At 41.8% G+C, this 17,404-nt stretch overlaps 2 protein-coding genes across 5 annotated transcripts in view; one reads left to right on the top strand and one right to left on the bottom strand.

Annotated features, from left to right (window-relative positions):
• Positions 1–17,404, bottom strand: part of IDNK (IDNK gluconokinase) — an 865,727-nt gene that overhangs the window by 565,065 nt on the left and 283,258 nt on the right. The gene's annotated exons all lie outside the window — the stretch shown is intronic.
• The window catches only part of RASEF (RAS and EF-hand domain containing), a 77,353-nt gene continuing 69,632 nt past the window's right edge, over positions 9,684–17,404 (top strand). For all 4 annotated transcript variants that reach the window (XR_007719829.1, XR_007719830.1, XM_050761397.1 and 1 more), the window contains exon 1: positions 9,684–10,417. Coding sequence is in view for 2 of the 4 variants with exons in the window: in XM_050761397.1 (XP_050617354.1) it covers positions 9,987–10,417 (431 nt within the window). In the remaining 2 variants the exon portion in view is untranslated. The remainder of the gene's footprint in view (positions 10,418–17,404) is intronic.

The raw sequence follows: 17,404 nt of genomic DNA, 5'->3' as shown, positions 1-17,404 counted from the left end.
GGATAAAGCAGGCAGAAGAAAGTGGAATGAGCAGACTTGCTAAGTCTTCTGGTTTTCATCTTTCTCCCAAGATAGATGCTTCCTACCTTCAAACGTAAGACTCCAAGTTCTTCAGCTTTTGGACTCTTGGACTTACACCAGTGGTTTGCCAGGGGCTCTTGGGCCTTTGGCCACAGACTGAAGGCTGTACTGTTGGCTTCACTACTTTTGAGGTTTTGGGACTCAGACTGGCTTCCTTGATCCTCAGCTTGCAGATGGCCTATTGTGGTACTTCATCTTGTGCTCATGTGAGTCAGTACTCCTTAATAAACTCCCCTTCATATACACATCTATCCTATTAGTTCTGTCCCTCTAGAGAACCCTGACTAATGCAGCGGCAAAGCAGCAAAGTGGGGAAAAGACACTGGACAGAGGAAACAGCATGCAGGAAGTACAGAGTCTTAAAAATAGTGCATAATATTTTGGAAACAGTATGGCTGGAGGGCAGGGTACATGGGCAGAAGGTGTGAGGATGGTGATGGGGTTGTGGGATACTTAGAAGGGAAGCCTAATCTCTGTATGGAAGGTCAGGTAAATGATACTAAGTTAAGGACTGAAGTAGGGGAGGAAGATACCTGGTCAACAGGATGGACTGAGCTGATGTGGGAAATACATCATCCTACTTCAAACATACAGAAATGTAGAAAACAAATTTAAGAAAAAGATTAAAGATGGTCTCAAAATTTTAACTCCTCCTCCTGCATCAAGAGGTGGAGACTAATGACCTTCCCGTTGAGTCTGGGTTGGCCTTAGTGATGAATAGAATGTGCCAGACCAATAGAAGGTAGCAGAGCTAATGTTCTGGGACTTCCAAAGCTAGATTGTATAAGAAGCGTTGCAGCTTTGGAACAAGACTCATTGAATATTCATCCTTAAAACCCTGAGACAATAAGAAACCCACTTACCAGATGGAGATACCATGTGAAGAAGCCCTGAGGCCACATGGAAAGTGAGAGTTGGATTAGAATGAAATCCATCAGTATAATTCACCACCGTTAACAAAATGAAGGAAGCCAGGTGCAGTGGCTCACACCTGTAATCCCAGCACTTCAGGAGGCCAAGATGGGCAGACTGCTTGAGATCAGGAGTTCAAAACCAGCCTGGGCAATGATGAAACCCCCCATCTCTACAAAAAATGTAAAAATTAGCTAGGTGTGGTGGTGTGCACCTGTGGTTCCAGCTACTCAGGAGGCTGAGGTGGGAGGATGGCTTGAGAACTGGAGGAAGAGGTTGCCGTGAGCTGAGATGGTGCCACTGCACTCATGCCTGGGTGGCAGAGCCAGACCTTGTCTCAAAAAACCAAAAAAACACAAACAGAACGAAAGAGCAAAAACAACACGATCATTTAAGTAGATGCCAGAAGCATCGAACAAAATGCAAAATCTACTCATGATAAATATTCTCAGCCATGTATGAAGAGAGAATTTCCAAAACCAATAAAGGGCATCTACAGAAAGACCCTCTCGTCACCATCACAATGGTGAAAGATGAAGTGATTCCTCCCCATCCCCTGTGACTAGGAATAAATCAAGACTATCTGTTCTTACTATTGCAATTCTACCTTGTATTAGAAGTCCAAAACCAGTGCAACAAAGCAAGAAAAAGAAATAAAAGACATACAGATTGAAAATGAAGAAGGCAAACCATCTTTTCTTCCCTATAGATGACATAATTGTGTATGGAGAAAATTCTAAGAAGTCTATAAAACAGCCACCAGAATTAAAAAGTGAGTTTAGCAAGGTCTCAGAATATAAGTTCATCATTATAAAAATCAACTGAATTTTTATATACTGTTAGCAATTGGAGATTGAAATTACAGTGTTACGTCTTTTACAATAGCATAAAAATCAGAATATACTTAGGGATAAATTTAACAAAATATGTGAAAGACCTATAAATCATAACCTACACAACACTGTTGAGAGAAAATAAAATTAAACAGAGAGATATAATCTCACTGATGGGCAGATTCAATACTGTTATCAGTTCTCCCAAAATTAAGCTATAAGATTCAACACAATCATGATATCTACAGAATGTATTTTTGTGTAAATTGACAAACTGATCTTAAAATTTCTACGGTAATACCTAGGACCAGGAGTATCTAAAACAACTTTGAAAAAGAATAACAAATTTGGAAGACTGATACTACTTGATTTTGCAACTTATATTCACCTTATTATCAGGCTATGTAATCAAGACCAATGGTGTTCGTGAAAGAACAGATGAGAAATCAACAGAAAGGAATGTAATGTAGAGCCCAGAAATAAACCCACACATATGTAGTCATTTGATTTCTAACAAAGGTGATTCAACAGGGAGGGGATAGTGTTTTCTATTTTTTAAAATAACGCTGGAAGAACTGAATATCCATATAGAGAAAAGTGAACTTTAACTTTTTATTCACTTAATACACAAAAATTAACTTAAAATGTATCATAAAAGCAATGGTAAATAAAACTTTAATATTTCTAGTAAGAAAAGGGATATCTTTGCAACTCTGGGTAGACAGATGCTTCTTAAATGGGTCACAAAAATACACACTATAAAAGAAAAACTGATAAGTTGAACTTCATCAAAATGAAAACTACTCTTAAAAAGTTACCATTGAAAAAATGAAAAGGCAAAGCACAGGAGATTTTCAAAGTACCTATATATGTGACAGAGGACTTGTTTCCAGAATATGTAAAGAACTCTTATAAAACTGAATAAAATGATACAGTAAAAAGTGGACAAATGATTTGAACAGACATTTCACAAAAGAAGATGCAAGAATGGTTGAAAACATATGAAAAGCTGTGCAACATCATTAGTCAACAGAGAAATGCAAATTAAACCTACAGTCCACATTACATATCTAATTTAAGAATTAGAATGCTTAAAGAGACTGATGCTTTAAGAATTAGAATTCTTAAAGAGACTGATGCTACCAAGGGTTGACAAGAATGTGGAGCAACTAGAATTCTCTTACATTTCAGGTGGGAATGTTAAATTGTACAGTCACTTTGGAAAGCACTTAGTTGCTTATAAAGCTAAATATATATCTGCCATATGACCCAGCAATCTTACTGCTAAGAAATTCCTCAAGAGAAAATAAAACGTATGTCCTTAATACAAAGACTTGTACAGGAATAGTCAAGGCAGTTTTATTCACAATAGCAAAACCTGGAAATGACCCAAATGTCAATCAACAAAGTAATGGATGCACACTCTGTAGTATAATGTATAATGTGATCCTACTCATTACTACAAAGAAATGAACTACTGAATTAATCTAAACACCTTCTGCTGAGCAAAGAAAGCCATGCATGGAAGAGTGCATAGTGTAGAATACTACTGACATAGTATAAAACTCTAGAAAAGACACCATCATATTAAATCTGTATTGAGCAAGAGTAGGTTGGTGGTGAACTGGGGTCTGCAGTTGGGTGAAAGATTGATGGGAAGGGAGTCAATGACAATTTTGGCATTGTGGAAATATTCTACATCTTGGTTAAGTGGAAGTTAAACAGATATTTACATCTGTGCAAGTTCACTAAACTATACTTTAAAATGGGTACATTTTATTGTATGTAAATTTTACCTCATTAAAAGTGATTAATAAATAATTTCATTCTCAGTAACAGTGGTCGAAACTCTCAAGTTTATTTATGCTGAAGAAACTTAAGTAGGATCTTTCTTAGGTATCCTGAGTTTCATAACACATTACTTCTTCTCTAAAGTAGTATTTGTTTTAAAGGTTTTAACAGTTTCTGTTTGCAAAAAGTATTATCAGTTACAGTTGGACAATATTAAATGGCACGTTTACAAGACCAAAAATTAAAGTCCTCAAAAGCTACTGTATTTTAACATAAACTTGCATGACAAATAGTTTTCAGTACAACAACCTGTCATGTTCTGCAACCGGCCTTTTGTCAGAGTTTTGATCCTTTAACACTTACCTCCTTCCCCGTTTTATTTCTTCTTTAAGAAAACAAACTTACACTTGTGTATTAGTTTACAATTACTGTAAACAAACGACCACAAACTTAGCAACTTAAAACACCATTTATCATCTCAGTTCTGTGGTTCAGAAGTCCAGGAACAGCTGAACTGCGTTCTCAGCTCAGTATCTCACAATGCCAAAATCAATATGTCGATTTGATTTCAGGCTGGGGATGTGTTCTCATCGCAAGCTCAGAGTCCTCTGCCAAGCTCATTCAGGTTGTTGGCAGGTTTCAATTCCTTGCAGCGACAGGACTGAGGTACCCATTTCCTTGCTGGGTGTCAGCAGGGTGACATCCTCAGCTCCTTAGAGGCTATCTTCAGGTCCTAGCCACCTGGTGTTCTCATGACACGGCAGCTCACTTCTTCAAAGCCAGGAGGGGAATGGAATCATATAATGTCATCACAGGAGTGATTATCCCATCATATTCACAGGTCCTGCTCACTTCAAAGGGGACTGTGCAGAGTATGTACACCAAGGGGTGGGAACCAGGGTGCCATTGTAGAATTCTGCTTACCACAGTTTGCTTTTTCTGCTGTCCAAAAGCGAACTGAGGTCCACTTATTTTTATTAGATTTGATTTCTCAACTTGTTTCATATATAATATGAAACAGCGGCCAGGTATGGTGGCTCACGCCTGTAATCTTAGCACTTCAGAAGGCCGAGGCAGGTGGATCGCCAGCCAAGGTGTTTGAGACCAGCCTGGGCAACAGGGAGAAACCCCAGCTCTACAAAAAATACAAAAAAAAAAAAATTAGCTGGGAGTAGTGGTGCATGCCTATAGTCCCAGTGACTCCAGCGACCGAGATGGGAGGATTACCTGAGCCCAGGGAGGTTGAGGCTGCAGTGAGCCATGATCACACCACTGCACTCCAGCCTGCGAGAGAGTGAGACCCTGTCACAAAAAATAAATACATAAATAATAAATAAAAACACAGACTTTTGTCTTAACTGAGAGGAGCAAGATGGAGGAGACACTGTTTGCTAACGTGGAAAAATGATATGAGTTTTGCTTAGTCATCACAAAATGGAATCAGAAGTTTGAAATGCAACACTTCTTGCTCAGTTCTAATAATGAACACCACCTCTGCTCTGGCTCGAGACATGAAATGGTATTTGATATTGTTTGGAGCCTTACAGAGATACTTAATTTTTAAAAATTTTTTAAAATTTAAAATGATACTTAAGTTTAAAAAATTTTTTAAAATTTGCAAAATCTGGTAACTGTCAACACAATACCTATACAGCAATGCTATAAATCAATTATAGAAACAATATGCAGTCAAAGGGGAAGTTCAACTGGGTCTCTAATGCTTTATTTAAAAAAAATAGATCTGAGGAAAATAGAATAGGATGTTCACATTTGCTAATTATGGATAGCAGTATATAAGTGTTATTATTTTCTCTTTTTCATGCCTTACATAAAGGGTAAGTAGATCATTATGATACATGCTGACACATTCCTTTTTGCAAAATCTCCTACATTTTTCCTGTAACTTCCTTAGGAATAGTAAGCTCTGAGTATATATTCATGAGAAACTAAGACTCAGCTCTTACAGGGGTATGTATGTTTCAGAGTGTTCCTGAACCTACTAGTTGGTGCCTCAGTGGTATGCCATTACTAAGATATCTAGTTCCATTTTAAATGGCATTTCGGATCTTTCTGGGGCAAAGTAACTGCAGTGTTAAGTCATACTCTGAGAAGCACTCTCACACCCGAAGAAAATTTTACGGGGTGGATTACAATAGGCTTCCACTAAAAGCTTTCCCCACTTACCAGATGAAAAGCAGGTTACAGTGGTGTTGCTCCTTCCCGTTATGGGAAGTTGGGCCAATTTATGATGTAGGAGCAAGGGATCACTTCTCATGACTCACCACCCTAGTCACTGTCTAAGATGAGATCACCTCAAGTATGTTTTGAGAGCACTAAGTCTGTGGAAAGCTCACGGAAATTGAAACCAAACCAAACCAAAACCCAAAACTCAAAGTTACCATAGTCAAATACGTTTAGGAAATATTCGATCGAACAGCTTTATCTCAAAGGAATATAGGATTCTTTCTAAAATTTATTTGTGTTTTACAAATGTATCTGATCACAAAACTCTTTCTTTCCAAAGATGTCTTTTCACTGCTTTGAGAAACATGCTCTAACAAGATTATCTCTGATTTTTAAAATCTTTGAGCAGGCAGAGAGGAAGCTGATCTTTCAAAAAGTCATGATGACAATCATGGGCAAGCTCTCCTTACCTAATAATTCACTGGCTCTCAAAGGCTGCTCTGTTATCTCCAGTTCCTGGCTAGCTGTTTCTGGATGCTAAAATAAAAAAGAAGCACCTCCTATTTCTTTCTTTTCTCTTTGCTGTTTCTTGAAAATAATTAGAGACAGATTATATGACAGTGGCTTTCCCCTGAATATATCTGGGGTTATTCAAAAACATTCCTGCTGCTTGATACGTGAACTGACATACACACTAAGTGATGTGTTTGTGAGTGGCAGGTCACAATGCAATTGTGTAAACGTTTGTAGAAAAAGCAGGATCCAATTCTTTTACTTAAGCCGGGAAATGGTTTGGTTGGACAGAAGAGAGAAAAGCTGAAAGATCTGCTTGATATTCACATTTTGTCCTGATAATAAGGAGCTACTAACTTAATCATGTGATGAAGTGTGGCTTATTTGGGGGACAGTAAAAGCCCTGAGAGAGACTAAAGGGTGAAATATTTGATCTATGTGGTAGCAGCAAATTACAGAGGGCTCTGGATGCTCGGATGAAGAGTTTACCCTTAGTTCTCTTTTTATTGGAGCACCACTGGGGGTTTATGAGTTAGGGTACAGGCTTCCTCAACCTCAGCACAATTGGTGTTTTTGGCCAGATAATTCTTTGTAATGGGAAGGAGAGGAGGCTCTGGCCTGTGCATTATAGGATATTCCGCAGCATCCCTGCAGCTATCTACTAGATGCCAGGAGCATCTCCCCCTTATCAAATTGAGACAGCCAAAAATGTCATCAGACACTGCCAAATGTCCCCTGGGAAACAAAATTGTTACCTGATTGAGAATTAAAGAGCTGAAGAATGACAAAATAATTGGTGTTTAAGAAGGATTGTCCAGCTGTGGTTGTGCAGAATAAACAGGAGGATGGCAGGACAAGAGCCTGGCAGAATATATTAGAGGCTGTCTCTTTACCTTAGGTGTGGTATATTGTAACAGTAAGGGCCTCCAATGAAGTACATTTCTCTGTATCCCTGTTTTTTTGTAGTCCCCTCCCACATTGACTTAGGGCTTGGCCATGTGACTTGCCAATGTGTCTTGTCAATGGAATATCAGCAAATATGACACAAGCTAAAGCTTGAAGAGCACTTGTACATTGGGGCTTACTGGCTTGGAACATTGCCACCATGTGACAAAACCCATGCTAGCTTCCTGAAGACGCACGGCCCAGCCAACAGCCAGCACTAGCTTCCAGAAAAATGAGTGAGGCTCTATAACCATTCAGCCCCAATTGAGTCAACAAGAAAGCCACCTAAGAGATCCCAGGTCAGCTAGCAGACAAACCACCTAGCTGAGCCCTGCCCAAACTGATGATAATGGAATTATGAACAAATAAAATGGTAGCACTTTTAAATCACTACTGCTGTTATGCAGTGATAAATAACTGATATCGTAGGTCTGAAGTATATTAACATTGGTAGAAATAAGTATAAGAAAATGCATGCACAAGACATTTGGAATAATTCGTGTATTTTTTGTTGTTGTTTTGTTTTTTGACGTAGTCTTGCTCTATTGCCCAGGCTGGAGTGCAGTGGTGTGATCTCAGCTCACTGCAACCTCTGCCTCCTGGGTTCGAGTGATTCTCCTGCCTCACCTCCCAAGCAGCTGGGACTAAAGATGCCCGCCACCACGCCCAGCTAATTTTTTGTAATTTTAGTAGAGACAGGCTTTCACCATGTTGGTCAGGCTGGTCTCGAACTCCCAACCTCAAGTGATCCACTGACTTCAGCCTCCCAAAGTGCTGGGATTACAGGCATGAACCACCGTGCCAGGCCAATTCATGTTTCTTGATGACTCTTCAATGAAGGGGCTTAGGGAAAGGGCAAAGCAAGTCACAGAACATAAAAATTCAGAAATAATGAGCACAAAGGTCAGAGTGAAAATTCAGGAATAAACTTGTGCAAGCAGTCTTCAAAAAAGCACTTCTGCCTAAGCAGTTAAAAACATGAAAGCATCTATTTTGAAAGACATAGATATCCATTAATTGCTAACAGTAGAAATATAATAATAGTTCAAAGATTTAGTTTAATAAGTATATTTGTAAAGCTTTAAAGGCATTACCAAACTAGCCACTTTTTAATTCATATGGAAAATCAATCTTTAGAATAAACAGGAAAGCACATAAGCTCAAAATCAATAACAACTTATATTGCACTAATGATAAGATTCATTTCAATGTAGCAGCTGTCCAACTGTATACAACTATATTCACTTAACAATTAGGTTGGTAAGACCAGGACTTCTAATGGAATGCCTCTCATAATTTACCAGTTAAATTTGCAGGTGGGGGTTATCAGTAGTAGTTACAGTTTAATAGAAGCTGTTAGCGTTGAACATGTTTATTGTACAATTCAAGAGGAAATAGGTCTCAGATGTTTAGCACTTAGCTCTATGTTTAAGAACACTAGCCTGGTAGGAACGTGTTAGTAATATCCCTTACTTAATGATCATATTTTTAAAAAATCAAAGTAATAAACGATAAAGAGAATCCAGAATGAGATAAAAGAAAAACACAGAGTCAGAAAGTCTAAAATGTGGAGGAAATGGATAACGTAAATAAAGTAAAAATGAGCCAAATGTATCTTCACAGGCTGTGAGAATCGCCTAAAGGCACGGTTACACAAGCCGTAAGACAGACTGAGGGTCTCCTGGAAATGGATGGACAAAAGTGTTTAAAAGGATCAAAATGGGTGGATTTTAAAGATCTCATATCCATTAAGCAATCAGTATTAAAGAAACAATAGTATTGTCGAAAAAAGTGTTTAAAACCAAAGAGTAACATACCTTTGGATATATAATTTCCATGAAGTTTGTTTAAAGAAAAAAACCTCCAAAACGACCTTTGTTTAAACAATGCTGCCTGCCAAGCGATTTTATTTATTAAATTTTTTCTCAGGTTTAGGAGACAAGGATTGAGAAAAAATGTGGAATTGGAGATCTGGAAGATCTGTGTTTAAGCAGTGAGACCTTAACGTTAGACGCACAGAAATGCGTTAACGAAAGCCAGTAAAACTGAGAATGGGGTCTTCTGGTAAATCTTGTACTCTGGTTTGTAAGAAACTTGTATGTAAAGAAATTTACCAAGTTTCGGGAATAAGATAATAAAATGCACTTAACCCATTTGGATTCCTACCCCTACCTACCTTACCTCTGGCCGGTTAGCTTCTCACGCGCGCGCCGGCACCTTCTGTGGAGAAGGGGGGCGCTGGGCTCTACCCGAGCAGCGATTACGCGGAAGGGCAATGCTCCCCCCGCACCCCCGTTCAGGCCAACCAGGTCTCCCCTTCCTACGCGGAAAGCAGCGGCGGGCTCCGGGGCGTAGGAACTAGAGAAGTGAAGGCGCGCGCTCCTCCTCCCTGGCTGGGCGGAGCCGCACCCGCCGGGAGAGTGGTGAGGGCCACCGCGGCGCGCGGGCGCTCAGTAGGGAGAGGCGCTTCTTCGCGGTGCCCGGAGCCAGAGCACACCCCACCGCCCCCGGGACCTGTTGGAGACTGACCCGAACCGTCATCGAAGGGAGCAGCCCGGCAACCCCCGACGTCCCTCGCCCCGCCCGACGTTCCCGCAAGTGGCCAAACCAGCCGGACAAGCCAAACTCGCCGGGTCTCCCGGCAGCAGCAGGTGGCCCCGTCCTTCCAGGGAGGGCCGTGCGCCCCGCGGCGCTCCGGAGCCCTCTCGGCCGCCCCCGCCAGGCGGGATGGAGGCGGACGGGGACGGAGAGCAGCTGGCCCGACTGCGCTCGGTCTTCGCCGCCTGCGACGCTAACCGCTCGGGACGCCTGGAGCGCGAGGAGTTCGGGTCACTGTGCGCGGAGCTGCGGGTGCGGCCGGCCGACGCCGAGGCCGTATTCCAGCGGCTCGACGCCGACCATGACGGCGCCATCACATTCCAGGAGTTCGCACGTGGCTTCCGCGGGGCCCTCCGCGGGGGGCGGCGCCAGGACTGGGGTCTGCTGGGTCCTGCGCTGGCCGTGGCTGAGGCGGGGCCCGAGACCCCCGACAGCGAGGAGGACGAGGGCGACGAGGACGCGGAGGCGGCGCTGGCCACCTCGTGGGGCCCGGCGAGTCCCGACCCGGCTTGGCAGGATTTCCAGGCGCGACTCGGGGAGGAAGCCAAGTTCATTCCCAGGTGCGAGTGTGAGCTGGGGCGGGAGGTGATCCTGGCGCTTCCTCCTTTCTTCTTCCCACTTTCTTGCAGGTGTGCAGACCCCATGCACTTGACACTTCTCTGTGAGTTGCTTGTCTTCCTTCACCTACTCGCTTTGACTTTTCCAAGATCCGCTAGAGTTAAGAAAAGGGAGAGAGTCAGCGTTTGGGGAGAAAGTTTTACGTGCTGAATCCTGAGCCTGCAAAGGGCAGCGTGTTAATTACAGGAGCTCTCCTGAAATCTGCAGCCGCTGGCGCCCCGCGCGGGTTTAGGCGCGCGCCCCACATCTCACCGCGTCCTGGTTACGTCACCTTCTACCCCAGGCCTTAGGCTCGCACCCCAGGGCTGGGGCCCGGGCTGTTTGCCAATTTGGCGTCCTCTGTAATAGTTTTCTGATTTGTTGTTTTCCTAAGACTGTATAGAAAAGGAAACTGTTGAGTTTTTATATTGCTGGACACAAATATTCATTGATGTACCTGCTAGGCATTTTACAGAGTTCACACGTTTAATTTTCATAACATCCCTAGAAGGTAGGCTAGCTTATTTCTGAACTTAGACTTAGAAATTAGACAGACGTGAAGGGACTTGCCCAGTTAAGCAGCAGAGATTCGACCCCACATTTTGTGAACTGAAAAACTCACTTTTTATGTGACGGAATAAAATGAAAAAATGACATTATATTATCTGCTCTTATTGCTGTGACAGAAATAAATAACGTGTCAAGTCACGGACTTAATTATCAGGAGGTAAGAGGATGCCTGCAGGTGGGATTTCAGGGCCTGGAGGGAGAGAGGCTCAGTTTTTCTTCTTTGAGCTTCGTTTGCATTTGTCCATCCCTTGGCGTGGTGGGTGTCTCCAGCTGCTATTTTTCACTTCATTCCCCGGCGATACACACATTTCAGTCCTGTAAGTGTTTTTCTGCTTTATGTTTGGAGTTTAGCTGAAATTTTATTGAGCTCTGGCTGTCGTTATTAAGACGCTCTGAAAGGCATCATTTTGGTTGGCAGTTGGCACATCTGAGATGGGAGATTGAAAAGGAAGTATCCCTGGAAGGTTGTCAGTGTGCTTGTTCATTGGAAGTCCTCACTTCCTTCTCCTCCCAACTTCTCCCTCCAGCTTGGAAAGTGAGGGGAATATTGGGCATGGAGAGTGACTCACTGCCATAGAAGGGTTGTGTAGAGAAAGTGGGTGTGTAACTATCTTTTCTATTGTTTACAGATGAGTTACTCCCCAACCAGGGAAGTACAAAATTAAAACACTGCCACAACCTATACTCTTTCTTTGAGTCATCTTTCATCTGTAACTTAGTTTGGGTGCAGCTAGTTTAAAAAGGTAAGAATTTTAGGAATGAGGCAAGGTGAGTGCATATCATATTGGATATGATGTATGCATACATGTGGATCTGTTTTTCACAGCTGTCTAGTCTCAGCCACAGATATTTCACATACAACCTTAAATGATTGAAATGACCTGGATCAGTGTACAAACCAGGACTTAATATTGTTGGTGGAATTATTATTATCATGTTGCCTTTCCAAACTCTTCAGAGATTACTACGTTTAATGGGCACTGGTGTCACCTGGTAGACTTGTGTCCTAAGCCTCACCTCACCTCCTGATTTGAGATTAACAAGTACAATGTTTGTCTTCCTCTCATGTTCAAGTGGAAGAGATCTAAACTGCGTTACTGCATCAGATTGTTACCATAGCAGCCATCCGCTGTTTTGGTAAATTGGATTAATTCTACTTCACTTCCTCATACAGCTGTTCACCTTTTCTTCCATCCATCCAAATGTGATTTAAATTTTTTTTTGTTATTGATAATGCTGTCGGCATTATTTCAGCCAAATTTATTCCACAAACATTACCAATAGCCTGCCGTATGTGAGATACCGGCTTAGGTACTGTCCTAGGTCACTGGGGACAAAGAGAAGGATGGTATGTAGTTCATGCCTTCAAGATGCTCATGGTGTAGATGAAACATTTTTCCAACAACTTCATTGAAGAACATTTAAAGCCAAAGGAAATTTGTAGGAAACTCTCTGTATTGTGGACATAGCTCAACAGACGGCTGCAAGCAAGAATTTTCTGTAAAAAGTCATTAAGTTGCTCATGTTTGTACACAATATTTTGGGACTTGTTTTAATATAAAGTAGAGTTTCTTCTGAAGGGAGAGTTGTCTTTCCAGGAAGTGTGCCATTCCAACTTGTGGCTTTGTTTCCCACCTGGCACTCAATCTTATCCCTGGGGACAGCCTGCCCCAGGGCTATCCTGGGGAGTGTTCACATCCAGTTTGAGAATAACGGATATTAAATAGGAAAATGTTTGGTTCCTATAAAGGTAAAGCATGACACTGTTGATTTTCATTTAAAGGATCTTTCAAGCAAAATATTAAGCAATTTTGGGTTAAACTCCCCAGTCATCAGTAATTGTGATGTTAGAGGGAAGATAATACGGCATCATGAAGGGATGAAAGTGGCCTTTGGGATGTGTGTCATTCTTGAGTTCATTTTCTCTTAGAAATTTGAGGGACTTTTTCTTTTGAAGGCTGAGGAAGGAGTGTCCAAGGAGCTGTGTGACATGGTAAGCTGAGCCTGGCAGGTGTGAAGGGTCTGCAAGGTGGACCTTGACCACTTCCTGGTCAGTTTGATAAGGTCGGCCAACAGGTGAAGGCAGCAGGACAATGCGACGTGGTTACATGGGGGAATTTGGGAGGGCAGTTGCTACAAGGCTAAGAAAAGTACTGGAAGCAGGAAGAAAATGTGTGGGTGTTGAGGGTGGAGGGGCAGGGCAGAGAGCAAACTTATAATGTAGCCTTGCCAGTTTCTGATGCCTGGGTCATTGTCTTGGTGACCGGGAGTTTCATACTCAGGAGATACTCAGTAAATAGTCAGCAAATGTTTGCTGAATGAATAGAAGATACCAGTAATCTTTGATTCTTGTTTCAGATATCTGCATTTTGAGAGAAAGTGTAGTTCATGCTGTGAGCTTTTGCAGATTTTCTCACTTTTTTTTTTTTCCAGTTACTGTTGTGAGCCGGTCATGGTGTTTAGAGATTGCCAAGAGAAGGAAATAGGCTCTGTGTGTGTGTGTGTGTGTGTGTGTGTGTGTGTGTGTATAGAGCATTTGATGGATGGCTGAGAGGAGGGATGAGGGTCTCTTCTCTGACCTCTAGTCAGAGCTGAAGCTTTTCAGTGTTTTCTCAACTCCATTTGCAGCAATTTTGAGTGTTATCTGTGAATTGATTCATGCTGATAAATTAACTTGGAAACCCCCACATTCTCACAAACAGCAACGTGAGGGTGCAGCTGGCACTGGAACCATCATGGGCCTGTGAGTGGGCACAGGTATCCCAAAAGTGTCCAAAGCAGGGACAACCTCAGGTCAGGTACCTGCTGTGTGACAGGTATCAGTGATGGGTGACCTGCCAGGCGGTGCTGGGCTAGGATTTGTTGGGACGTCAAAATCAGCACCGTTAGCTGTTTCGCATAGTGTGCGGTGTTTCTACATGCACCATGTTGAAGGGGATTCTTTTATTTGGTAATTTAAAAACACATTTAATTGAGAGGAGCCAAAACTTTCCATATGTGAATTGTATAGAGATTGGCAAAACGGCTTACCTTATTAAACTCAAGAGGAAAGGCTCCCCCATCGGACAGCAATCCTATTTAATTGGGAAATTTTGAAAAACAAGTAGTTGCCGGTAAGCAGAGGCAAAGTTTCAGTACTGGTGAGGGTTGCTTCTCCATTTCCTCTTCTTGGGTGCTAGTTTAGCCCTTTTCAGAATGATTGCCTTGTTTTGTAATAGTGTAGTTGCTTCACAGCTCCCTTAATTTACATGATACGGAGCTTGACAAGATAGAAAAGGGAGGGGAGAGACAGAGGCAAAGACAGACATAAATACATCAGGAGTGAGCCAGAGAGCGAGAGAGAAGGCCAGAGATAGAGTGGCAGAGGGGGAAATGGTGAGAGGGAGTGAAACACAGAGATTGGATGGAGGGGAAAGGAAGAGAGACTGATGGATTCCATCTTGCCTCGGTTTCCCCTCTTTACACTCAGTGAGCCTATGGCCCCGAGCCACCTTGAGATGAGAGAGGCAAATCAGCTCTTCTCTCTTTGATCTCAGCTCTTGAATATCTTCCACATGTGAGCATCTTGGTGCTTTGTGATGTGTTTGTGGTATGTAAAGATATATATATATATATTTTCATGCTCATGGTCCTCATCCATGAAGGATGAGTACAACACCCACACATTTTCTTCCTACTTTCAGGACTTTTCTTAGCCTTGTAGCAACTGCCCTCCCAAATTCTCTTGTGTAACCACGTCACATCCGATTCTCATCCAAGAAGAGAAGATGTGTTCTAGCCTTGCAATATGGTGGTGGGCTGCACCCAAGTCCTAGATATCAAGGGTATTTACCTTGAGTACCAGCTTTGGGATCTGTCACTGTGCTCACCATAGGTTTTCTGGAGGTTTCTTTACCTTTTCCGGATTCTGAACCAGGATCCTAACGTCTGTGTCTCTGTTTATGTCTGTACCTGGATCTCCTTGTTTTCTAACTGTTGCTATTCTGTAGCTTTTTGCTTTTTCTCTTTAATGTGTCCTCTGTCACAGTTATGTGTATCATTACTCTGCTGACTGGGAGAAACCTGTCTCTTAATAACTACAGCTCATTATTGGTGTATAGAAATGCTACCGATTTGTGTACATTGATTTTTGTATCCTGAGAATTAACTGAATTCGTTTATCAAAGCTTAGGAGTCTTTTATAGGAGTCTTTAGGGTTTTCTAGATATAAGATTATATTGTCAGCCAACAGAGATAATTTGACTTCCTCTTTTCCAGTTTGGATGGGTTTCTTTCTTTCTCTTGCCTGATTGCTCTGGCTAGGACTTCCAGTACTGTATTGAGTAGGAGTGGTAAGAGCGGGCATCCTTGCCTTGCTCCAGAATTTAGGGGGAATGAACCTTTGATCCTTCCTCCTGGGCCTTGTGTTAATCTGTGCAAGCCTTAGGTTTTATGGGCTCTACTTGCTGGGTGGTGGCCACTTCTGGTTCTGATATTTGAATTTAATCTCAAGGTAGTAATTTCTTTTTGGCTTTCAGATTTGGGAAAAGTATTCTGGCCTTCTAGTCCTTAGAAGGCTCTCTGTTAGCCACCTGGGCAGTGGCCTGCTGTAACCCTCAGAATTCACTGATTGCTCAGAGCTTTGCTCTCAGAATTTGAAGAAAGATGATTTATTCTGTCATTCTGGTTTGTGCAAAAATCAAAGGCTTAAAAAGAAAAAGTCTTAAAACTTAGTGTTATCAGGGAAAGTTTACTGCCAGATCTACAGACTCTTCTCTAGCTTTTCCTCGAACCTGAACTTGGGATTTACTCTTCTCTAAAATTACTGTTAAATTCAGTTACACTACCCCTATCTCTTTAAGCGTGTAACAATCTTTATCTGTTTCTTGTTTTCTGCCCGTGTTATCCAATCTTTTTTCATTTGTAAAATGAAAGTGGCTGCATCATATGGGGAATGGTTAGTGTGCCATGGTGATTCCAAATGTGTTTCGAATCCTTTTTCTCTCCTCAGAGGGTATATACAGTATACATTCTTGCTTCATGTATATAACTTATTACAATTTAGGTAGCACTTGAGTGCAGTATACAGTCAGAAGAGGGAAATGGGAAGAGAATATTTATTCTGAGTGGTCAGGGATGCCTCACCTGACTGTATTAGTCTCATGTGAGATTGTAAAATGGAAAGTAAACACTGTCTGTCTCCCGGAGGGAAGTTCTAATGGTGAAATTTATCTATGACACATAGGATTTCTTTAGAATTACTTTGTCTAACAAACAAGTTCATTGCTTCAACTTGTAAATATTCAGGGTCTTCCAAATGATAATTGCTTTTCTCAGAGTAATTATAAGAAAAGAAGAGTGAATTTTAACCTTTAAGGCCTTAGTCTATATGTCTTATAAAAACAGGATATACAGTTCCAGTAGTGCAAATGTTTCTTTGATCCTTTCTCTAGTTCACCCAATATTGACATTGCCCTTGACATCTCACTAGGCACTATGCATACCTGACCCTGACCTTGTTTCTCGCCTTCTTAAATACTCAGGAGTTTCTGACACCTGAAGGACCTGGGGTGTGGAATAATGAATGGGAAAATTCCTCCTGGCGCACCGAAACACCACTCATTCTGGACTATGGATGTTTCACATCGAATGTTTCTCAAATTGGGAGCCATAGACCCTTCGTGGTCATTACATATATCTTCGGGAGTTTTAGGAGACCAAATATTCTTATTTTCATTTTGGCGATAATGTAAAATAAATTGATGTGAGCTCATTCCAGATCACCTGCATTACAGATTCGGATGACTCTTGCATTACAGATTTGGGTATGGAATGTCAAAACCTGCCTTTGTGTTCGTGAGGCATCCCGTAACACTGTGCGCATTGTCATGAGCTAAGAAGGAAGGCCGAAAGGTGGGCTGTGCGTGTGAGCCATGTTTCCACATAATCCGAAGGTGACTGACAACAGAGTCCTGGATTTTCTGTAGTCTCAATATAAAAGTGATGGGAGAATGGGGTTTTGATCATAGAAATGTGCTCCAGATAGCCATGTATGAGCCAGTCCCACACTGACATTGACTGTGTAGATATAGCTTGGAAAACTGCATGCCCTGTCAGATTAGCTGACTATTACTAATTCTGATTTCACTGATTTTGTAAATGTGTGTCAGTGTTAGAAATGTACTGATGCTATTGGTATAAGGAGTTTATATCCGATTTGTGTTTGTTCATAGTTAAGTGTAATGTGTTATAAGCAATATTTAAGTTAACTGTGGAGTTCACAGGAGTCTTGTTTTTTTTTTTTTTTTTGAAACGGAGTCTTGCTCTGTCACCCGGGCTGGAGTGCAGTGGCTCAATCTCAGCTCACTGCAACCTTTGCCTTCCGGGTTCAATTGATTCTC

This window comes from Macaca thibetana, chromosome 15 (assembly GCF_024542745.1).
Source record: "Macaca thibetana thibetana isolate TM-01 chromosome 15, ASM2454274v1, whole genome shotgun sequence".
Classification (NCBI taxonomy): Eukaryota; Metazoa; Chordata; class Mammalia; order Primates; family Cercopithecidae; genus Macaca; species Macaca thibetana.
The sequence above is the reverse complement of the archived record's forward strand: the minus strand, read 5'-3'. Positions and strand labels throughout refer to the sequence as shown.